This window comes from Sphaerodactylus townsendi, linkage group LG15 (genome assembly GCF_021028975.2).
Source record: "Sphaerodactylus townsendi isolate TG3544 linkage group LG15, MPM_Stown_v2.3, whole genome shotgun sequence".
Lineage (NCBI taxonomy): Eukaryota > Metazoa > Chordata > Lepidosauria > Squamata > Sphaerodactylidae > Sphaerodactylus > Sphaerodactylus townsendi.
In genome coordinates this window covers 35,081,005-35,105,077 of record NC_059439.1, presented here as the reverse complement: position 1 = coordinate 35,105,077, position 24,073 = coordinate 35,081,005, and the positions used below count along the sequence as shown (strand labels likewise).

Below are 24,073 nucleotides of genomic sequence, written 5' to 3'. Positions count from 1 at the left end.
TGGAGTTTCCATCGCTCACCTGTGGTGAGGGTTACACACCAACAATGCACACCTTTTTGATCTCTGCCATGTTGGAATGGCTTTGGTCAAGCATGGAGTTCTTCTGCAGATGGGGGGGGGGAGTAGATTTCTACTGTATCCCATAAGTCTCTGCTCCACCTCTCGCCAAGCTTTCCCTGAACCAAGGAATCCCAAACTCCTCAGGCTTTCCTTTAGGGAAATGCTTTGATCAGAATGTTTGCTCACTCATCATCTCGTTTACAAGACCGGGCCTGCAGAACAGGTTGTGTGTGTTATTCAGATTATTCAAGGTGCCATTTTTCTTTTCTTTTTTGAGACAATTATTTTTTCTGGCATTAACTTTTGTTTTTTTGCAAGGGATAGTTGGAAAACAAATAGCAGGGAGGAGCCACGGAAACAGTGGGATATAATTTTGTAGCGTGCAAAGAGGCCTTTCACAGTGTTATTGTGGGAGGATAAAACTCACCTAGGATCCTAACAGTGCAATCCTATACAGAAGTGCTCTGGTCTAAGCCTGTTGAAATGAATAGGCTTAGGCTGGAGTTACTTCCTTTAGGATTGCACTGTAAATCTGGTTCAGTGTGAGGGGCGGTGGGATGCCCAAGGGTTGGAAATGTAATTAATGTGATTTGCAGTCCGCCTTTCTCACTGCCTCCTGTCTCCCATTGGTGACCACGGGGATGACCTGGCAATACTACTGGGACTCAAAACAGAATAAATCAAATAAAGTCAGCAGGGTAGAGTATCCAATAACTAGTGTGATAGAATTTGCCCTGTTCAAATCTGTACCCAACCAGAAATCTAACAGCAAAACTGGTACAAAAACACCACTATTAACATGATACGTTCATTTTTGAACAAATCAAAGTAGGATTGCGAGTGAGAAGTTTTATCTCCCGCTGCCCCCTCCTCCAACTCCGAATTAACGGAGGGGCCAATGAATAAAACGCGCTTCCCAGGAGTTTGCAACCATTCCATAGCATGGGGAGGAGAGTGATCGTAGCGCGCATGCGCACCCTCCACTCCCAAGTTATTTAACTCGCGCTTTCGTGCGAAATCTGCGCAGGTTTCAGTGGCGGGGCTCGCGCGCATGCGCACTCCTTCCTCACGAAAGTGCTGGCAAGGCCGCCGCGCGCGAAAAGCGACCTAAAGAGCCGCCGGCCCTTTTGCCCCGCTCACGTGATCCTCAAGCTCGCGTGCTTGACGGGCGAAGCGTGGCCTGGTGCGAATAGCTCGCGCGCATGCGCGAGACGGGAAAAAAAAGAAGCGGAGAAAAAGGGGGGGAAAGTCGCAATTAATATTAACAACAACATAACACCAATAACAATATTGGATATATATTAAAACATTTGTAATAACATCCGTTATTTTCCTTTGCGTCACAACTTCCGCTTTGAACGTCGTCGACGCCTCACACATTCTGTTTTTGTGAACAGGGGTCAATAATTTTTAAATAAATAAAATAATAAATAAATAAATACACGCCGGAAAACGCGTGTGGGGGAGAGCGAGAGAGAGAGCGCGTACGCATGCGCAGGAGAGGTCGCTTAGGGGGGGAGGACGACGAAGGCGACGGCGTGTTTCGCTTCCGGGGCCGGCGGGGTCGCGGTGGCGGCGCGAACGAGGCGGGAGGTGGGGCCTGCAGCGGAGAAGCCGCTTCCATGGCGCTGAGTCTGGACCGTGAGGCCTACTACCGCCGCATTAAGCGTCTCTACAGCAACTGGCAGGTGAGGGGGGGGCGGCGGGGGGGGGGGGTTTATGAGACACTCGTGGCATTTTGGAGGGGAGGGTCAATGCGCCCCAGCCAACAAACCTGGTCAGTCCTTCCCCCCCCCCCCACCGCCGACTCCTGATCCCCCGCCCCGCCGATGCGTCCTTCCTTCCGGCCATCGTTTCCCTCCTTACTTTCCCTTCCCTCTCTCTAACCATCATAAGAAACAGGAGCATCAAGTTCTTAAAAAATGTTTTATTATATAAGTCTGATATGTGTGCCTCTCTGCATGCAGAGAAAGTGTCTCTATCTGTTGGTTGCGTACTTGGGAGGTGTGCTTCCACAACTGCTGGGTAAATTTTGCTCGTGTTTGAATGTGTAATTCCTAACATCATGGAGTTGGAAGGATCCCCAGAGGCCATCTAGTCCAACCCCCGTTCCGTGCAGGATCAGCCTAGAAGAGACTATCAGTGGTTACCAAACTTTTTCGGTGTTCCCCACCCCTTGGTTCCATAAACTCATCCTCGGTGCCTCCTACCCTATCGTTAAAAAAGCATTATTCAAAAGAGTGGTTTGCATAACGCAGTGGCAATTAAATTAGAAACAGTCACAATTAATTGCACATTTGCGGAAAGTCCAGTTAAAAGTTTTAAGCTTAGTTTATTCAGCCAAATTGATGGAAGTTGAGCCAGTGATGCCAGCTTTTCAAAGCCAGAAAAAGAAATTCTGATAGGCGCCACCAGATTTGCCAGCATGACCCCCTAACTTGATCTATTGTAAATAAGTGAACAACGCAACTGAAGGGGCCCACCTCCAGCATTCCCTGCTGCCCCTTTGGCTCTTAGTGCCCCCTAGGTAATTTGCATCGCCCCTGCCCCAGGGCAGAACCTCCCACTTTGGGAACCACTGGCCTAGAGCATTCCCTGACAAGTATTTGTCCAGTTCCTGTTTAAGAACAGCCAATGAAAGGGAGCTCACCCCCTCCCTAGGCAGCTGATTGTTAAAGTTAAAACTTTTTTCCTAATATCCAGTCAGAACCTTCCTGCCCATAATGTAAACCCACTATTTCGTGTCCTGTCCTCTGCTGCTAACAGAAGATAATTATATGTATGTAGTAAATGGCATTTTCTTCATACTGTGTGCATGCATGCAGGGTTTATTTATTTACTTATTTGTTACTTTAAATTTATAACCTGCCCTCCCCTGAAGGGCTCAGGGTGGTTGAAGCAAGTGGTTTCCTATTTCCTCCAATAGTGGATTCTTCCTATTTCAGGAAGGAACCATTGGATCCACTTCAGAGTCTTCCTCATTCTTTTGTGGTTTAAACCAGTTGGGGAAACTGTCACAGGGACCGATTTGATCAAAGTGGGAATACTTAAACCCCCTCTCAAAGCTGTTAAATCAAATCCGTGGCTTCCCCCCCTCACTTGGTCTTGCATTGTCCTTTTTAGGACATTTGCTTTATAAACGACTGTCCCTCAGTTTAGATTTCCAGTCATTTCTTGGACAATGTTTGTATACTGTCTTTTATTCTCCATGGTAGATGTGACTTTTAATATAATTGATAATTATGTGAAAGTTTATCATGATGGTTGCATATGTGGTTATGAGAGTGGTAGATTCTTCTGTGCCCTTATTAATATTTAACCCTCCCATCTTGTTACCCCATGTATATGGTAACTACATGCGCCTCTGCTCAAATATGCTAATGTAAGTTTCAGCATTTCCTGTCTTTTAAACATCTTGACTACGAGTGTTGACAAATAGTTAGAATATGTTTGTGGAGAGCTACATGTTGCAAGTGAGTTTGAGTACACATCTTGCAGGCCTGACTGAAATTACAACGCAGGCTGTTACAACCTGCTTTTAGATCCATACAATCAGCATGCGCTTGTAAATTACTTTGGTGAACATGGCAGATTCCATGATCCTGGGAAGCATATCAGAAACAGTAGGTTTGTGGTGGAGTGTGGATTGTTGTGTACTGGGTGGTGGAAAGACAGCTGGGGTAGGAAGAAGGATTAGACTGGGTTGCTCGGAAGACGGAAGACTCGCTGATGGGAGATTGTGAGTGTGAGAAAGGCAAAAAAAATCTTAGGCCCATTGTTTTGTTTTGTTTTAATTAATTAATTATTTCGATTTAATAGACTGCCCACCCCCGAAGGGCTCTGGGCGGTGTACAATACGTATGTTAAAACTATGCAAGATAAAACAGTTTACAAACCATAAAACCATAAATAGCAATTAGCAGACAAATATAGAAAAGTCAGGTGGCAAGAATGGTACCCCATGCCTGGAACTCTTACCTCAGGACTCTTCGCTGTCCAGTACTAATTTTGCATGTACATGACTGACGTACAGAACCGACTTTGCTCTGAGCGTTACACAGCACAACTCTTAAGCATCGCATCTCTTGCAGAAAGGGGAAGATGAATATGCCACCATTGATGCTATCGTGGTCTCCGTTGGTGTGGACGAAGAGACTGTCTATGCCAAGTCCACTGCCCTGCAGGTGAGTGAGGAAGGGGTGATGCCGTTTGTCTTTTAAGGAGGATGGGCGCCCCATAGAAAGGGACGGAATTGCTGGGACAGAAGGAGAAGAGAGAGCCCCTGTTCTCCTCCGGTCTTTCCCACCTTTGCAGACGTGGCTTTTTGGCTATGAACTCACCGACACCATCATGGTCTTCTGTGAGGACAAGATCCTCTTCATGGCCAGCAAGAAGAAGGTGGAGTTTCTGAAGCAGATTGCAAACAGCAAGAGCAATGAAAGTACCAACGGGGTGCCAGCCATCACGTTGCTTGTGCGGGAAAAGGTGAGCAAGAAGGAAATTTTTTGCCAGTAAATGCTGTAAAGTCTGGGTTTAATGAAAAGCAAGTGTTTGAACTACCAATTCTAGAACGCACTTGGGAGAAGGAACTGCGAAAGAAAAATGTAAGTAAACTGGGTAGATTTCATTTACCTGTAATTCTAGCTTTCTACTCCCCTGGTCCATATTGACCCCTGACATTTTTGCCCAAGGTTTTACCTGAGCAGTATAAAGTTGATTAATTGATTCAATTTGTATCCCCCCCCCCGCCCCACCAAGGGGCTCAGGGCGGCATACAACAGTAGTATGAATAACAATATCAATTCTAACAAAACATCAACAAGCATCACAATATAATTGGAAACATCATTAGACATGGGCAATAAAGTCAGCAAAATAGCAGGTCATAATATTGCACGTTACCAAGTCGTAGTACGCCATCACAAAATAGAAAAATATCAGTAGTGTAACACATTCGCATATAATGTAACAATATCAACAAGATAACAACAATGATGACAGTATACATAGCAAAGTATCAATAAATATTGCACAGTAACATGACGATATCGTTAATTAACAAAAACATCAATAACCCCCCAAAATTTGGGTTCAGATGTGTCGAGCCTTGTTTCTTTCCTCTCTCCCCCAGAACGAAAGTAACAAGGCCAACTTCGACAAGATGGTCGAAGCGCTGAAGGCCAGCAAGAACGGCAAGCGCATCGGCATCTTCATCAAGGACAAATTCCCGGGAGAATTCATGAACAGCTGGAACGATTGCCTCAGCAAGGAAGGCTTTGAGAAGGTGGGGAGCGCCAGCCCCGATTTCCGGGAGCCCGGCTGGTAGTGCCAGCGCCACTCCTCGCTCACGTTACTCTCGCTCTGTCGCAGGTGGATATCAGCGCTGTGGTGGCTTACACCATTGCGGTGAAGGAGGACGGGGAGCTCGCCCTGATGCGTAAAGCAGCCGCCATCACCACGGAGGTCTTCACCAAGTTCCTGAAGGAGCGGGTTATGGAGATCGTCGACGTTGATGAGGTGAGGCGGGGACGTAGTTGCCAGGTTGGAAAACATAGCCAGGGTGTCAGGTGAACACTTGTTTGGAGAAAAAACAGGGCTGGGCCCTGAAAAAACGGGGAGACGTGAGCTGTCGCACCCCGTGTGAGAGCCAGTGTCGTGTAGTGGTTAAGAGCAGGTGCACTCTCATCTGGAGAACTGGGTTTGATTCCCCGCTCTGCCACTTGAGCTGTGGAGGCTTATCTGGTGAACTGGATTAGCTTGTTCACTCCCAACACATGCCAGGTGGGTCATCTTGGACTAGTCACAGTTCTTCAGAGCTCTCTCACCCCATCCATCTTACAGGGTGTTTGTTGTGGGGTGGGGGGAAAGGAAAGGAGATTGTCAGCCCCTTTGAGTCTCCTTACAGGGGAGAAAGGGGGGATATAAATCCAAACTACTCCTCCTCCTTCGTCTTCTTTGAACTTTAGCAGATATTTGTTTTTTTTTCCTGTTAGGACAGTCTATTTCTTCATTTCCTCATTTCCTTTTTTTCCTCCAAGCACATTATCCCTGATTATATCCCTGGTTCTCTCTGCTATGCCCAGTAGACACTGATGGCGCCTACAGTGTAAAGCTGGGGCAGTTGGGATAATTGGGCATCCCTGTCCTTTCCAGCAGAGCAGAACACTCGTGTAAACATATAGCGGCGGTGCATCTACGCCGTCCTGTCCTGACGACCTCCCAATAAACAAACTCAGTGTATGCAAAATGGATGTATTGATCGGAGTTTTCAGACAGGATACGCTTCAAGGTTTTTGCAAAAACTAAAAGCTTCTGAGCTCGGCTTTCCCGTCACTGCCACACCTGCTCCCTTCACGCTGTTGCTAGGCAACCCCCTCCCGTTGCCTTTCCACCAGCGGTGTACAAGCTCCCCCAAAGTCCCCAGGTGCAGACCCCCTCCCCCTCCCCTTGAAAAAGTCATTGCAATTAACCCATGCATTTCTACAACGCATAGCTCAAAGTGAAACTATATACATCCGTGTCCAGGATGCTCCCATCCACCGCTAAAGAGGTGGCAGGACCACAGTGGGCTTTGCCACATGCTCTTAAAGAGCCACGGGAAGGCTTGCTCTTTTACGAGCAGCTGATGCAGTCTGCTGCCCCTCGCAGAATTCATGTGGCTCTGCTAGTATTGATGCTCATTCCAGTTCAGCAAGAGTTGTGGAAATCAAACTGCGTGTCTTCACACAGCCCTGCGTTCCTCTCCTCCCCCGTATTTTTCTTGGTGCCTGAGGATGCCCCTCGCACACATCCGCACTAATTCCAGCTGCCCCTGTTGACTGTTGATTCCTTTCCATCCCCTGGCAGAAAGTACGGCACAGTAAGCTGGCAGAGTCGGTAGAGAAAGCCATCGAGGAGAAGAAATACCTCTCCGGGGCCGATCCCTCCACTGTCGAGATGTGCTACCCTCCCATCATTCAGAGCGGCGGTCATTACAATCTCAAATTCAGCGTGGTCAGGTCAGTTAAATCCCACGGGAACAGGACCTTTGCATCAAAGTGCCCTTAAATTTGCCAAGGGTCAGGGCGAGAGCCAGCGTGGTGGTTAAGAACAGGTGCGCTCTAAACTGGAGAACTAGGTTTGATTCCCCGCTCTACCACCTGAGCTGTGGAGGCTTATCTGAGGAACCAGATTAGCTTGTGCACTCCAAGCTGGGTGACCTTGGACTAGTCACAGTTCTTCGGAGCTCTCTCAGCCCCACCTACCTCACAGGGTGTTTGTTGAGGGGGGGGAGGGGAAGGAGTTTGTAAGCCCCTTTGAGTCTCCTTACAGGAGAGAAAGGGGGGGGGGGTATAAATTCTAACTTTTCTTCTACTACTAATTGTATTGTTATAGCTGTTTAAATATGTTGCAACCAAATAATGCAGTGTAATCAAAATCCTTTGGTCTTGGGGGCCATCTGTCTTTTATTTCTGCTTAGAAAGGAGGCGGGGAGTTAAATGTCCAGCGCTTTTAATAAGTCATGGTGATAACCTGCTGGGCCAAGTATGTTCTTTGTGAATTGGAAAACAAGCATCTGCTATACAACTGATAGTGATAAATATCTATAATTGGCCAGAATAATGAATACAATATACAGGCTGCTTTATTGTATCTATATTGTTCAGCTTCAATTGTTTTTTTTTCCTTGTCCGGACACAACAATTAAAAATGAGATTTAGCAGGAGCAAAATTGTCCTGAATTCCAGTTAGTCAAGTTCTCTGCTTGGAGCAAATTGAACTAAGACTGGGGAGACCTGAGCTCAAATCTACACTCACTGGGTCACCTGGGTGAAGGACCATCCTTTTCTTCACCCTAGCATACTTCACAAGGTTGTTGTGCAGATAAAAGGGAAGAGGGGAGAAAGATGTGTGCTGCCTGAACTGGCAGGAAGGGTGTGGATATCAGTGCAGAACATAAACAAACAGGCACAGTCCAGCCTCGCTTCGCTGAGCCGTTGCCCGCTTTTTACCTTCCCACCCCCCCCATCCAATCCCAGTGAGAAGAACTACATGCACTTTGGAGTGATCACTTGTGCCATGGGTATCCGATACAAATCCTACTGCTCCAACCTGGTGCGCACGCTCATGGTCGACCCGCCTCAGGAGATGCAGGAGAACTACGCTTTCCTGCTGCAGCTTCAAGAAGTGATGCTCAAAGAACTGCGGCACGGTGAGCGGTGGCCTGGACTTGAGGGGCAGGGTTGCACTTCATAGTGCACGGGAGGGGCCAGGCGAAAGCTGCCCTGCCTCTTCTGTGCCTCTTTTCTGATGACCTCTTCCTCCCTCCAGGTGTAAAACTGTGCGAAGTCTACGCTGCTGTCATGGATATGGTGAAGAAGCAGAAGCCGGAGCTCTTGAGCAAAATCACCAAAAACTTGGGGTAAAAAACCTCACCCTTTTGGGCACATCCTTCCTGTGGTATGATGATCCCCTCCTTCCTGCAGATAGGCTCCAGGGCAGCGCAGTGGGAGGAGCTCACGGTTCCCTCACTCTTTCTCCCAGATTCGCCATGGGCATTGAGTTCCGAGAAGGCTCCCTCGTGATCAACAGCAAGAACCAGTATCGGCTCAAGAAAGGTGAGGACCCCTTTCCTTTCCTCTCTTGAGCAGTCAGGTTCCTTAACCCAGCTGTCCAAATGTTGTGTTGGGAATGTATAGCCCACGGGGCACTGGTGTAAAAGGTTTCAGGGGCTTCGTTCCCTCTGAATCCGCGTCCTCGTCTGTCGCAGGGATGGTTTTCAGCCTCAACGTGGGCTTCTCGGATCTTGCCAACAAGGAGGGGAAGAAACCAGAGGAGAAGACCTACGCGCTGTTTATTGGGGACACGGTGTTGGTGGAAGAGGTTGGTTTCGGGACTGGGAATTGTGTGGCAGTGAGAGCGTGTCACGTTGGGAGCCATGTGGTCAGAGGGACCGAGCTCCTTGTCTGCATACAGGTGAAGTTCTTGTCAGCTCTGCTACCTTTTCTCCTCCACAGGAGGGGGGAGCTACTCTCCTGACAGCCGTCAGGAAGAAGGTCAAGAACGTCTCCATTCTGCTCAAGGTGAATTCCAGGACATCCTTGCGCCAGGTGTCCTTCCTGGGGTGCTCGGCGTGCAGTTTTGCAAGAAGCACCTTGGAGCACCTTCCTTATGAGGAGAGGCTGCAGCGTTTGGGACTCTTTAGTTTGGAGAGCAGACGTCTGAGGGGGGATATGATTGAAGTCTATAAAATTACGCATGGGGTAGAAAATGTTGACAGATAATTTTTTCTCTCTTTCTCACAATACTAGAACCAGGGGGCATCCATTGAAAATGCTGGGGGGAAGAATTAGGACTAATAAAAGGAAACACTTCTTCACGCAGCGTGTGATTGGTGTTTGGAATATGCTGCCACAGGAGGTGGTGATGGCCACTCACCTGGATAGCTTTAAAAGGGGCTTGGATGGATTGATGGAGGAGAAGTCGATCTATGGCTCCCAATCTTGATCCTCTTTGATCTCAGATTGCAAATGCCTTAACAGACCAGATGATCGGGAGCAACAGCCGCAGAAGGCCATTGCGTTCACATCCTACATGTGAGCTCCCGGAAGGCAGCACCTGGTGGCCACTGCGCAGTGCAGCAGAGGAGTGCTGACCAGGGATGGACTCTGGTCTGATCCAGCAGGCTCGTTCTGAGGTTCTTGTGTTCTTAAACTGATAGTGGGCTTTGTTTTAAACTGGGTCTTATTTTAATTTTAACTGGCTCAAGAGCAGAAGCTGGGATGTAAATTTTGGAAAATAAAATAAATGGAAGAAATGAGACTACTGAAGATTAAGGTGCCCCCCCCCCCCCTTTAAGGGTTTTTCCGTTAACAACATCAAATCTCTCTGCATCTGGTTTGTGTTGGGGAGATGACTACTGATTTAATAGAGAGCGTGAGTTTAGGTGCCAAAGTTTGGCTGGCGGGAGGTTGTGAGTTGTTATCCAGAGGGATACACAGATAGATTCTGACTTCTGTTTTCCTTTTGTAGAAGGAAGACGAAGATGAAGAGGACGAAGAGAAGGACGAGGCGGCGGACATGCTTGGGCGTAGCTCTCGGACAGCTTTGCTGACAGAAAGGACTCGGGTATGGAAGGCTTGAGTGGGCTGGGGAATTGGGGGGCATGCGTTTCAAGGTTTGGGGGGGGCGGGGTCAGTGGAGGGAAAGTTCCATGTATCCCGAATAGGCTGCTGTGCTCTGCGACGGCGGATTTACTGGAAGACCCCGGCCCTGCAATGCTCTGTTACCTGTCCCAGGGCCTGTAAGACTGAGCTGTTCCACCGGCCTTTTGGCGAGGCTGGCCGTGGATTGGCTGCCCACTCATGAGGCCCCTGCCGTATTTTGTGATCCCTGGCAGTGCCCCATATTGGTTCCATCTTGGGTGCGGCCAGCCCCTCCTGGCCTTAAGACTGGGTGCCACCAACATGGCGTTTCAGACTGTTGTCATCTGATTTGTTATGCTGCACATTGAATTCTAAATGTTTTTAGATGTTTTTAAAAGTATTTTATTGGACATTGCATTGTATTGTGAACCGCCCAGAGCCCTTCGGGCATGAGGCGGTCTATGAAATCCAATAAATAAATGAATAAATAATTAAAGGACCCTCCGTTGGGAAATCTGTGCACATTTTTTTTTTCTCGGTGCACCCAACGGGGTGTTAATGGTTCTGGAATGGCACATTCCACTTTCTCCCCCCCCCCCCCTCTGTTCCGTCCAGAATGAGATGACCGCCGAAGAGAAGCGACGGGCTCACCAGAGGGAATTGGCTGCGCAGCTCAACGAAGAAGCCCGGCGGCGACTGACGGAGCAAAAGGGAGAGCAGCAGATCCAGAAGTGAGCACAAGGCTGAGGGGTTTGGGAGGAGGCAGATGTTGGGGGAGGGTTGGGAGGGCGACGGATGAAAAGCCTGTATGGTTTGAGACAGGCTGCCAGATCCTGGAATGAGACTCTTAGAAGAACTACTGAAAGATCAAGGATTTAAGCAAGGAAAAACTGAGCCAGGCTTGTTCACCAGAGTGAAAGATGGACAATACCGATACGTGCTAACTTTTGTGGATGATCTTCTGGTATGTTGCCAGCCCCGTGAGGCCTGAGCAACTTAATGGTTAAGGCTATTATGACCTGAATGGAATGTGGAGGGAGGGAAAAACCTAAGAAATGCCGACAGTCGAGATCAGTTAAGGGAGGTGCAGCCAAAGGGGGCTGAGAGATGAGAAGTAACTGTGTTAGGAGTGTATATTAACAGGGGTTTTAGAGATCCTAAGGGAACCTAGGGGTCAGTTTTGAAAAGGAGGTGGGCAGAGACGAGGGCTTTGGAGCAGGTTTGAGATTTCAGACCTCGGGGAAAACCCAAAGGGGAAGTTATTTTCTCAGAGTTAGAGATGTTTATCTGGGCACACCGTATCCTTTATCCCCTGTGTTCTAGCAGAAAAACTCAGACACTCTTATGAGCATAAGCGAAGAAAACAGCTCTGTAAATAGTTACTGATGTTACAACTGTTCTGGTGTTAAATGTAACCTTTGCGAACTCTCCCGCTACAAAGTGTAGCTTACTGTGAAAGTAAACATCCAGGTTTAAGTGGGTTTATGTTTGTCTCTGACTTGCTGGGAGGAACTGTAGGGATTCTCCTCCTTTCCACGAGAACAAGATGGGTGAAGGGGAACTGGTTAAAGGGGGCATGTCCTCGTAATGTCCTCCAACAGATGACCTGGGAGTCCCACTCTGCAAGGTTTTCTCCCCCTTTCTGTCCCCTTGTAGGGCTCGCAAGTCAAACGTCTCCTACAAGAACCCGTCCCTGATGCCAAAGGAGTTGCACATCCGCGAGATGAAGATTTATATCGACAAGAAGTACGAGACGGTCATCATGCCCGTCTTTGGCATAGCCACGCCTTTTCACATTGCCACGATCAAGGTACAGCCCTCTGCAGCACTGTGGGGGTGGGAAGCCCATTAAACAGTGCAGGAGGCAGGGCAAGAAAACCTGAGGACAGGCTTCTGGGGGTTTTGGGGGGACAGAGAGGGAGTTTAAAAGGCTTTCTGAACCATGTGGATATAGTGGAGCACTCTCCTCCATTCTTGTTCACTTACAGAACATCAGTATGTCCGTGGAAGGCGACTACACCTACCTGAGAATCAACTTCTATTGCCCGGGCAGCGCCCTGGGTCGCAATGAGGGCAACATTTTCCCCAACCCTGAAGCCACCTTTGTGAAAGAAATGTGAGTCGCTCTGGCCAGTGTGTGTCCTGGGGTACTGCTCGGAAGCACCTCCTGGTGCCCTAGTGTCGTCATGTTATCCCTTCGTGTTTTTCTAGTGGAATCAGGGACTAGGAGCAGCAGTGGCGTGGGAGGTTAAGAGCTCGTGTATCTAATCTGGAGGAACTGGGTTTGATTCCCAGCTCTGCCGCCTGAGCTGTGGAGGCTTATCTGGGGAATCCAGATTAGCCTGTGCACTCCCACACACGCCAGCTGGGTGACCTTGGGCTAGTCACAGCTTCTCGGAGCTCTCTCAGCCCCACCCACCTCCCAGGGTGTTTGTGGGGAGGGGGGAAGGGCAAGGAGATTGTCAGCCCCTTTGAGTCTCCTGCAGGAGAGAAAGGGGGGATATAAATCCAAACTCTTCTTCTTCTAGTGTCTAACTTGAAAGCCCTTTCCTGTCTCATTGATCACTCCCAGCCTCTCAGGAGTCATTTTTACCTGATCACTCCTTACCTGATCACTCCTGAGAGCCACCGTGGTGTACTGGTTAAGAGCAGATGGATTCTAATCTGGAGGAACCGGGTTTGATTCCCCCACTCCTCCACCTGAGTGGCAGGGGCTTATCTGGTGAACTGGATGTGTTTCCGCACTCCTGCATTCCTGCTGGGTGATCTTGGGCTAGTCGCAGTTCTCTCAGAAGTCTCTCAACCCCACCTACCTCACAAGGTGTCTGTTGTGGGGAGAGGAAGGGAAAGGAGATTGTAAGACACCTTGAGTCTCCTTACTGGAGAGAAAGGCGGGGTATAAATCCAAACTCTTCTTCTTCTTTATCCTTAGCATGTTCTAATGTAAAGGCCTTCCAAAAAGCCCACACTTGGTTTTGTATTTAGGGCTGGGGTGGAAGGGAACCGGACTGTTTCCCTCTGTGTTTTGTGACGGGCTCTTCAGGAAACATCTCCTGTCAAAGTCCCATCCCCTTCCAAGATGCCAGGAAGAACTGGACTCTTAATGCTGTAGCTGTGCGTCTGCCAAACTCGCACTGACTCTTTTGCTTCCCGTAGAACGTACCGGGCTTCAAACATAAAAACGCCAGGGGAACAGACCGTTCCAGCTCTCAACTTGCAGAACGCCTTCCGCATCATCAAGGAGGTGCAGAAACGCTACAAAACACGTGAGGCCGAAGAGAAAGAGAAGGAGGTGAGGGGCCAAAAGAGTTTTCTCGTGGGGAAGGACGATGTACCAAAGATGCGTGTTTAGGACACACAGAGAGCCAGCGTGGTGGAGAGGTTAAGAGCAGGTGCACTCTAATCTGCAGTTTGATTCACTGCTCTGCCACTTGTGCTGTGGAGGCTTATCTGGTGAACCAGATTAGCTTGTGCACTCCAACACATGCCAGCTGGGTGACCTTGGGCTAGTCACAGTTCTTCAGAGCTCTCTCAGCCCCACCCACCTCACAGGGTGTTTGTTATGGGGTGTAGGGAAAGGAGATTGTAAGCCCCTTTGAGTCTCCTTACAGGGGAGAACGGGGGGGTATAAATCCAAACTCTTGTTGTTAAAACGCAATCCTCACTATGTCAGAACTTGAAAGCCCCAGTGGGTGGGGGAAAAGGTGGGTGCTTGACCAAGGAATTCCCAGAGGCTTCTTAGTTGCAACATGGCTGTTCCTCTTCCGTTGCTCCAGGGGATCGTCAAACAAGACTCTTTGGTGATCAATCTGAACCGCAGCAATCCCAAACTGAAGGACCTTTACATCCGCCCCAACATTGCCCAGAAAAGGATGCAGGGGTCCCTGGAGGCCCACGTCAATGGTATGGTGGGCTGTGAGCGCCGCAGACAAAGTGTCAAGCATTCTCGGGGCTAGAGAAATCTGGCGAGAGGATCTTCTCAAGGGTTTTCCCTTTCCAAAAGCTGGAGAAATGGGTCAGGCCTCTTTAAGTGCCAGCCTGGGACATTCTACGGCTTTTGCAATTGCCTCACTGGAGTTATTTTATTGCCCAACAGTTTTTATTATTATTATTATTAAGACTTGCAAACCGAGAAGAAGAAACGCAGAAAACACATTTAACAAAAGAACTCCCATCTCGTATTAACCCACTTAAGAAATCACTATTTGCTCTAATTATTTTTATAAAATTAATTCTTGATTATTATTATTATTATTACTAATAAACGTCACACTTTTCTATATTTATATCTTTTTTCCTATCCTCTATTCCACAAACCATCCAACTCGGCGTGTTTTTTTTTCTGTGTTATGCAAAAAAGCCTGTCTCAGGGGGTTTCCATTTACCCAAGAATTTAGATATTTCAGCCTTATCCCGCTGGCTTCTTTCTGTTCTCTTTTTTTGCTTAAAGAACGTGGAGGGATTTAAAGCATTCTCTAACACCAAGCCCTGCCCGTGGATGGATATTTCCGTCCTCTGATTGGGGCGTGTCGCTTTTGGCCAGGTTTCCGTTTCACCTCTGTGCGGGGCGACAAGGTGGACATCCTGTACAACAACATCAAGCACGCCGTGTTCCAGCCCTGCGACGGAGAGATGATCATTGTTCTCCACTTTCACCTCAAGGTATCTTACCTGTTGTGAGGCAGGATCGTGGCCGCGTGGTTTTACTGCAATTGGCACATTTGGGGCAAAATCAGCCAGTCTGGCCTGAGTATATTGTTTCAAGATTCAAATTCAAAAAACCTTTCTTAGGCATCATATAGGTACCCGGTGTAACAAGTAAGATAAGCAAATTAATTTAAAATTAATTATAATTATTTTATTTATTTATTTATTTATAATCAATTTTATATACCGCCCCTCCCCCGAAGGGCTCTGGGCGGTGAGCATCATAATACCAAACAATCACATTAAAACAGCGAATGAAACAAAATTACAACGGCGTCCAGCATAAAACTTCATTAAATGTAATAAACCCACCCTGGGAAAAAAACAAACCCAGAGAGCTGAGGGCCCCATAAAATTAAGGGCCCAGAATGTAAAAGGGGGGAGAAGGAGGGCGCACATCAGCAGCCGGCCCCTCCAAACGCCCTGTGGAACAATTCGGTCTTGCAGGCCCTGCGGAACTCCCCAAGATCCCGCAGGGCCCGGATAGCTGATGGTAAAGTGTTCCACCAGGCAGGGGCCAGGGCTGTAAATTAGTTAAGTGTAATTAAAAAGATGTCGGGCCCATTATGTACTTTGTTCAGTTGGGCCGGGGGGAGGCGCCCAGAGGGATGCTGCTCAATTTGTATTTTAAAAATTGGCCACTGTTTCCAGCATCTGAGGCTCCTGGTTGTTCAGGAGATATTTCATGTTAGCGTTGGGAGAGAGTGGGCTAACCGTGATTGGGACCTTCTGGAAAAGGCTAACTTTTAAGTTCTGTGAATTTAGGGCGGACAAGTAGAATGTGTTCTAAGGTCTCATCAAGTATTGTTGAAGGCTTTCACGGCCGGATTCAACTGGTTCTGATGGGTTTTCCGGGCTGTGTGGCCGTGGTCTGGTGGATCTTGTTCCTAACAGATGCAGGTTCGTAAACGCAGGGGAACAAGATTCACTATATCCCCATCGCCACACAGCCCGAAAACCCACTCAGAACTTCAGCAAGTCATCACTGCTCGCTCAATAACATGTACAAGCACGATTCGACGCTGGAGCTGACTTAAATCTCTCTGGTGATAAGGTGGGAGGGAGTGTGTTAGTTCTTGCCCCGGTGGTCACCCGTCTCAGCCTGAGACCGAGCAGTACATTTAAATAGCCAGCTATTGTACCTTGATACAGTGGAATCTCGATTTTCATTGCCTTCGGTTTTCATTGATTTTTTCAGTGAACAATTTGTCTCGGTTTTCATCGATTTGCCTCGGTTTTCTTAACGCATTCAAGTAAGGCGTGCGGGGTTGTTGAGAAAATCAACTGGACATAGCTGTTGCAGGCCATGTTCTGCAACTTGTTTAATGGCAATGTCTTGCCCCATTTCAGACAAATCTTTAAAGAGGCGCTAGAAACAGACTCCTCTTTGACAGCTTTCTGCGCGCCATTGGTCCACTGGCTCTGAAGCTGGTCCTAGTGTTGTTGTTTGTTACTGTTTTCAGTGCATTAAGCAACTGTTTATTCACCCCAAAAAATGTGTTTTTGCATGTTTTCTTGAGTGCTTCTAGAACAGATTAATTGGATTTTACATTGATTCCCATGGAAAAGTTTGCCTCGGTTTTCATCTATTCTTTTCGGACGGATTACCAACAAAAACCGAGGTTCCACTGTATATCGTTCTGCCCGCTCTACACCACAGCGGGACAGAATTTAAGACGCTTGCCTGTAAACATAATTCAAAGGCCTGTGCATATGTTTCACACACTTCTTTTCTGCCTCCCCTCCCCCCCCCAGAACGCCATCATGTTTGGCAAGAAGCGCCACACGGACGTTCAGTTCTACACGGAGGTGGGCGAGATCACCACGGACCTGGGCAAGCACCAGCACATGCATCGAATCGACCTAATTCTTACCGAGCAGGTAATCGGTGGGCATCCTTGCGCCTCGTTTGGCGGGAGAGTGTGGCGGGTGGTGGGATTCCATCAGCTGATGCTCATTGATCCAATCCGGTGTAGATGGAGCGCGAAATGAGACACAAGCTGAAAACGGCATTCAAGAATTTCATTGAGAAAGTGGAGTCCCTGACCAAGGAAGAGCTGGAATTTGAGGTGCCCTTCCGAGACCTGGGGTAAGGAGCAGCGGGACCCCGGGGAGCCTTAAAGGGTCTGTGAAAAACTGAATGTCCAGGATTTGTGCAGTAACCATTGCAAAGAGTGCATTTCTGGGTTTGATTATCCTGGGAGAATACACATAGGGAAGTGAGGAATTATACCTTTAGGGAAGGGGTAGGATAATCATATCTCCTAGATGTTACAGGATTACTACCCCATCAGCCTCAAGCAGCATGGCCAATTGGAAGGGGCTGATGGGAATTGTAGTCCATAACATCTGGAGTGCCAAAGGTTCGCCACCACTGCCCTAGAGCCATGGTGGTGAACCTGTGGCACTCCAGATGTTCATGGACTACAATTCCCATCAGCCACTGGCAGCATGGCCAATTGGAGTTGATGGGAATTGTCGTTCATGAACATCTGGAGTGCCATAGGTTCACCACCACTGCCCTAAAGGGGAAACTTCACAATCAGAATAGCCAGAGTCATTAAATGTTGGAGAATCACGTTACTTGCTCAACCTCTTTTGGACTTGAGGATCCTGGGAAAGAATTATTGGCTCAGGACAGACCAGGGCTGATGGTTCTGCTGACAGAATAAGCTTCATCTAATCCTTTGACCTTCTAGAGCAGCTGCTGGGGTCACCTCTGTTTTTCTTAACCTAAGGAAGAGCCAGACATGCTCTCTTTACAAGGGGAAAAACCAAGAGAAGAACAAGAGTGTATATCCCACCTTTCTCTCCTGTAAGGAGACTCGAGGTGGCTTACAAGCTCCTTTCCCTTTCTCTCCCCACAACAGACGCCTTCTGGGGTAGGTGGGGCTGAGAGAGTTCCAAAGAACTGTGACTAGCCCAAGGTCACCCAGCAGGAACGTAGGAGCATAGAAACACATCTGGTTCACCAGATAAGCCTCTGCCACTCAGGTGGAGAATCAAACCCGGTTCTCCAGGTTAGAATCCACCTGCTGTTAACCACCACACCGGTGCAGAGAAGACTGTTGTGCTCTGTATTGTGACGTTAGGTCAACACCTGGAGAGAAGAAGGAATAATGTGCTGGTAGGGAGGAGAAAGAGTTCTCTGGCTACCTAGGGGAGGAGGAGGAGAAGGAGCTGGGGCTTGCATAGGCCGGGGGTGGGGGGAGATCAGGAGCCACCTGAGATTTAATCTGTACATAAGTGAGCGGGTAGAATGAGCCTGTACCGCTTTGAACTGCAGGCGAGGTACACCCCATTTTTCATGCTCCTTCATGTAAATCCATCTGCAGCTGCAGAGGAAGTTCTACCAGCGCTTAGTGCTATATTTGTCAGCGATCATTAAAGAGTTCAAGGAAGCTCTGCAAAATGTACCTCCCTCCACCTGTAGTCCAAAATGGTACAGTCCCTCCTACTGTTTGGTCCTGTTTTCCACCTTGTTAGTCTGTGGTTATGTCGCCTGCTAGACCCTCCCCACCCACCCGCCCCCCGCCTCTGTGATGTGCTCCGGCCACAGAGCTTCTGGCCCGCTCTCTGCTTATTGCCTGCTGGCAAGGAAGGAGGAGCTTGACTTGTAAGGATTACCCTCTTGGCTTTTGGCGGCAGGTTCAACGGCGCCCCCTACAGAAGCACCTGCCTGCTCCAGCCGACCAGCAGCGCCCTGGTGAACTGCACCGAGTGGGTGAGTGTAAATTCATCTTGCCTGGCAGAGATCCTCCCCCACCCCCGACCGTGTGTGTATTGCATCTGTGAATGAATAGAAACACGTGTGTTAGAAACACCTCGTCCCTGACCTGCCTCTGAAGATGCCAGCTATAGATGCGGGCGAAACGTTAGGAGCAAAAACTACCAGACCACGACCACACAACCTGAAAAACCCACAACAGCCAACATTGTCCCTTCTTATCTTAGCGTTTTCAGCAACCTCCCTCCAGCAAACTCAGCATGTGGCATCCTTGCCTTAGCCCTCTGAGAGGCCAGTTAGGCTGAGTTTGCGTACATTTAAGAAAAAGAGAGAGATGGTTTGGCTCAAGATAGTTCAGCAAGCCTCTTGGCTAAGCGGCCTCTAGACTCGGGTTGTAACCACTACACTATCCCACCCACCCATCCTTAATGTATTTGAAGATTTAGGAGGGTTTCTTACACCCGCAGCCCCCGTTTGTGGTGACGTTGGACGAGGTGTGGAGCTGATTCACTTTGAGCGCGTGCAGTTCCATCTGAAGAACTTCGACTTGGTCATCGTCTACAAAGATTACAGCAAGAAGGTCACCATGATCAACGCGATCCCGGTGGGTTCTCTCGACCCCATCAAGGAGTGGCTCAAGTGAGTTGCGGCCTCCAAGCTGAAATGCTTCTTTGGCTTAATCTTCCCTCGGTGCATCCGGGGCAGTTTAGGTGTTTCCTCGCTAGGATCAGGGATGGCTTAACCTTCGGTGACCATGTGCCCAAATTGCAACCCAAAACCCACTTATTGAGATGACGCAGCGTCAACATCGCAATTTTAAACCTGAATACTGATAAGGTTTTAGTTTAGAAAACGGGTTTGCTTCCTGAGGCACGCGATTACACCGGAAGTAAGCTTGGTGAAGCAACCATGCAATGCTTTGAATGGGTGAATCACGACCCTAGGAGGGTTTACTCAGAAGCAAGGCCAGCCTAGATGTGTGTATGGGGGGGTGGTGATTTTCTGCTCCCCCTACATGATCTAATCCTCTGGCAATGACGCGCTCCACAGAGAAGGCTCTGAGTGCCATCTCTGGCACGCGTGCCATAGGTTCGCCACCACTGCGTTAGATGCTCTGACCGCATGAAGCTCCTTCGTACTAAATCCGGTTGCTCATGCTGGCCGTAGCTCTCCAAGGTCTGAGGTGGGGGGGTCTTTTCGCGATCACTCCACGGTCGGTGCTCCATTTTAACTGGAGATGGTGGATACGCACCAACCCGACCAATATATCATAACTGCAATGAGGAAAGTCGCAACGTGGAAGGAATAACTGTACATTCATCTTCCATTGTCTCTCTCTCTCTCTCTCTCCTGCCTCGCCCCTCCCCCCGCCCAATCAGCTCTTGTGACATTAAATACACAGAAGGGGTGCAGTCCCTTAACTGGACCAAAATCATGAAAACCATTGTGGATGACCCGGAGGGCTTCTTTGAGCAGGCATGCTGGTCGCTCCTCTATCGGCACGTCGAGGGCATGCAGGCACGCTACTCAGGTGGCGGGCCAGATCAACAGGGTCGGGCGAGCAAACCCCTCAGGTCGGGCAGCTGCCATGGTCCATTATTACAGACCCCCCTCCCCCCCATTCACTTATTTTCCTGGCTCTACCATGCTTCCAGCTACACTGGCTTGCCCAGAGCTGATGAGGAAAGCAATGCCAGTGGTGGCGAGCAGGGGCAATGGGAGAGCTCACAAGCGGGTAGAAAAAGGGCGCACAGGCAGGTGGGGCTTTGGGTGGGGAGAAGGCAGGGTGGGCATGTAGGGGGCCAGGTGGTGGGTAGAAGAAGAAGAAGAATTTGGATTTATATCCCCCCTTTCTCTCCTGCAGGAGACTCAAAGGGGCTGACAATCTCCTTGCCTTTCCCCCCTCACAACAAACACCCTGTGAGGTAGGTGGGGCCAGAGAGCTCTAAAGAAGAAGAAGAAGAGTTTGGATTTATATCCCCCCTCTCTCCTGCAGAAGACTCAAAGGGGCTGACAATCTCCTTGCCCTTCCCCCCTCACAACAAACACCCTGTGAGGTAGGTGGGGCTGAGAGAGCTCCGAGAAGCTGTGACTAGCCCAAGGTCACCCAGCTGGCGTGTGTGGGAGTGCACAGGCTAATTGGAATTCCCCAGATAAGCCTCCACAGCTCAGGCAGCAGAGCGGGGAATCAAACCCGGTTCCTCCAGATTAGATACATGAGCTCTTAACCTCCTACGCCACTGCTGCTCCTGAAAGGGGTGGGGCCTGGCAACTCTGTGCCCAGGGCCCCTCGGAACCTGGAACCAGCCCCAGAGGTGGGAAGATCTGGGGCTGGCACGCTTTTAACATTGCTGGAAGTTTCTGTGGTTGAGATGGGAAGGGCAAGAGTCGGCAACCCCCGCTTGGATGCCCAGCCGGAGCACCCCAGGGTCGGATCTCTGTCCCCCGCAAACAAGCAAGGCCGCTGCTAGTCAGTGCTGTGGGAGAAGGTGGCAGGCACATCTTTTGCCCGTCAGCCCCTTCCAGACCCACACGGCCACCAGCAGAAGTGAGTCCCTGAAGCGCTGGGACTTTCTTTGTGCAGGCCTCGGCACACCCGTCCTGCTTCCATGTTGTTTGTTTGTTGGCATTTGGGCTATACAGGTTACCTGCCCCTAGGTGTAAGCAGTACGTTCAGAAAACCATGGGAGTGATGCCAAAGATGTTTCTGTGACCCTTTGCTTCTCCAGATAACCTGCGTAAGGAAATCTGGCCTTCGGTTCTTTCTTCTCCTTACTGCGTGATCCAGAAGCCCCCGTCGTATTGCCGTAGAATTGCTGTCATTTTTAGGCTGTAGGGGAAAACCGCTGCCCTGTATGGAGTCGCCCTGTTGTCGGTAGAGCCTAACTTGGGTTATTGGGCGCACTTCTTGTCACCCTTTCACCGCTTCTGTCTCCTCGCCTTCCAGGGAAGCTTAATGGGCTGGGGACTCTGATCAGATTGAGGATCTTATACATTTAACCTCTGAGGATGAATAATGAGGAGGAGGAGGACGAGGCCACGAGGGACTACTTCCGGAGGCGGTAGGAGGAATCGGGTAAGGAGGCTGATGGCGGACACCCCGGCCGCCCCATGACCTCTCAAAAACCCAACCCTTGATGCTTCATTGTCCCCTGCTGCGAAAGCCTCCGCCCCTTCCTGTTAACCCTTGAGGCCTCTCACCACTCACGTCGTTGCAGCTGTCACAGAATAATATGTGCCTTTCAGCGGCCAATTGGCCATGCTGGCAGGGGCTGATGGGAATTGTAGTCCATGAACACCTGGAGCACCGTCGGCTGCACCCTAGTATAAACGAAAGAAATAAATCAATAGGTGCCGCTGGTGGTTCCCTCTTCTCAGTGAATCTGTTCAACTCCTTTTCAGAGAAATTGGTGCTCAGGACCACAGGTGTCAAACTCGCGGCCCTCCAGATGTTCATGATCTACAATTCCCATCAGCCCTTGCCAGTATAGCCAATGCTCATGTTGGGAGGGACTGATGGGAATTGTAGTTCATGAACATCTGGAGGGTCGCGAGTTTGACACCCGTTTATGGCTATGGCTGGCAGGGGGGCTTTTCCAAGTCTCCTGTACTTTCTCCTCCAGAAATATCTTGAAGCTGGAGACCTGTTTCGTTTAAGGCACCGGCGCTTTGAAAACCCTGAGGATATGTAGCCCGGGCGGGGGTAGGAAAGCCCAAAACCCTACAAATTGCTCCCGACTACAAATTTCAAATGTCATAAGGACCCTATTACATGCTCCCCAGTGTTGGAACCACCAACCGACCAGTTCCCTGAAGCCGTATGTTGTTTTTTGTTGCAAACTGCTCTGAGCCCTGCTTTGGCAGGGGGAGGGTAGAATCTTGAAAAAAATGCCCCCTCTTTGCATTATGTGACAGATAACTCCAAGGAGTCCCTGGGCAGCGAGGAGGAGAGCGGGAAGGACTGGGACGAGCTCGAGGAGGAAGCACGAAAAGGTGAGATCCCCTCCGCTGTTCGGGCGCAGAAGCTTCGCCCCGGCGCTACTCCTTCAGGCGCCTCAGCGAGGGGAAGCGCTGCTGAGCCGACAGAGCTCGGGCCCGGTGACGCCGCTGCTTGTCGGAGTCAGCCAACAACGGCATCGCCTCTTCCGGCCATCCCCGGCCATTCACCTGATGGCTCCTTCTCCCACCCTTGCCTTGCAGCCGACCGGGAGAGCACCCGGTACGAGGAAGAAGACGACCGGACCCGCATCGTCGGCCGCAAGAGGAAGGTTCCGCCGTCCCAGAGCTCCAGTCACCATCGCAGCTCCCACAGCCGCAGCTCCCACAGCCGCAGCCCCGCCCGAAGCTCAGGCCCCCCCAAGAAGAAGAGGAAGTAGATTGCGAACTCTAGCCTTTGTCTCTCTCCCCCCTCCCCCCCATCCCCAAGCCAATTTTAGGGCAGGGGGTTAGGGCTTTGAGGCCCCATCCAGCTGCCAATGTTTAGGGCATGGGGGTGGCCGGCCCCTCCCCAAAATCTTCACATCTTTCCCCTCGCGCACACCCTCACCCTTTTTCCGTTTCTCTCGGGGGAGGGAGGGGGGATATATATATATTATTATTTGGGGCGGGGGGGATGGAAGTCAGCTTCTCCATTTCGTTCCTTCTCTGACCATTTGTACGGACCAATCAGCTGTGAGAGAAACCCGGACCCCGCCCATTTTGTCACCGCAGACACGCAACTGTGCCAAGGAAGAGGGGGGAGAGGGGCACGGGAGGGGCAGCATTGGGCGAGGCTCAGGAAACGTGTTGGCAAAAATGCTTCTCTGCGCTTCCCACCTGCTCTCTTCTCTCACCCTCGCCTTCTCACACCCCCCCCCCCCCTTGGCGGCTGTACCAGCTTTAAGCCCCGCCACCCTACAGCTCCTCTCCTGGACACACAGGATCTTAATTTGTCGTCTGATCCAGAGCCTGTCGTTGGCCCGAAGTTTGCACCCGAGTTAAGACCAAGCGCTTCAGTGAAGTGGTTTCTGGGTGTGGCGGGGGGGTGGGTTAACGTGCCGTTTTGATCGCTTTCTCAAAGCAAAACCCCTGCTGCTACCGGAAGAATTCATCAGGACAACCGTGAGGCACGCGAGAGGAAAAAGGGCTCCCTTTCGTTTTGTTTTAAATGGTTCAGGCTCTGTCCGTATTTATCTGTTGTTGTTTTCTTTTCAGCCGGGTCTCCCGTGAGCAAGTGTTTTAAGATGGGGAGGGGAACAGGAGGGGTCGAATTCATTGCCTGCCCTCTAGCCCCCCCCCCCGCCGCGCCCCCCCCCCCTGTTTTTCTTCTCGAGAGGGGTTCATTGATTCAGGGTGGGAGGGGGCCTTCTCAGATCCTGTTTTTTTTTTTTCGTAGCCGTTAGCACTTGGTATTTTTGACTTTGGAAAAACTGATCAATAAAAAAATGTTTTTTTTTAAGGATTTGGAAAGTTTTAT

At 49.7% G+C, this 24,073-nt stretch overlaps 1 protein-coding gene across 1 annotated transcript; it reads left to right on the top strand.

The window, feature by feature from the left end:
* The first annotated feature begins 1,593 nt into the window (after positions 1-1,593).
* SUPT16H (SPT16 homolog, facilitates chromatin remodeling subunit) lies at positions 1,594-24,058 on the top strand. Its single transcript, XM_048517375.1, is given in 27 exon segments — positions 1,594-1,748; positions 4,152-4,244; positions 4,375-4,545; positions 5,192-5,344; positions 5,431-5,577; positions 6,907-7,058; positions 8,079-8,251; positions 8,371-8,461; positions 8,584-8,657; positions 8,810-8,922; positions 9,057-9,122; positions 10,072-10,167; positions 10,800-10,915; positions 11,841-11,994; positions 12,173-12,300; positions 13,341-13,476; positions 13,961-14,087; positions 14,728-14,846; positions 16,647-16,772; positions 16,868-16,980; positions 18,540-18,615; positions 19,086-19,112; positions 19,115-19,257; positions 19,998-20,192; positions 21,627-21,694; positions 22,534-22,611; positions 22,819-24,058. Coding segments are annotated over 27 exon segments (3,177 nt in total). The 5' UTR covers positions 1,594-1,682; the 3' UTR covers positions 22,995-24,058.
* Positions 24,059-24,073: the final 15 nt, after the last annotated feature.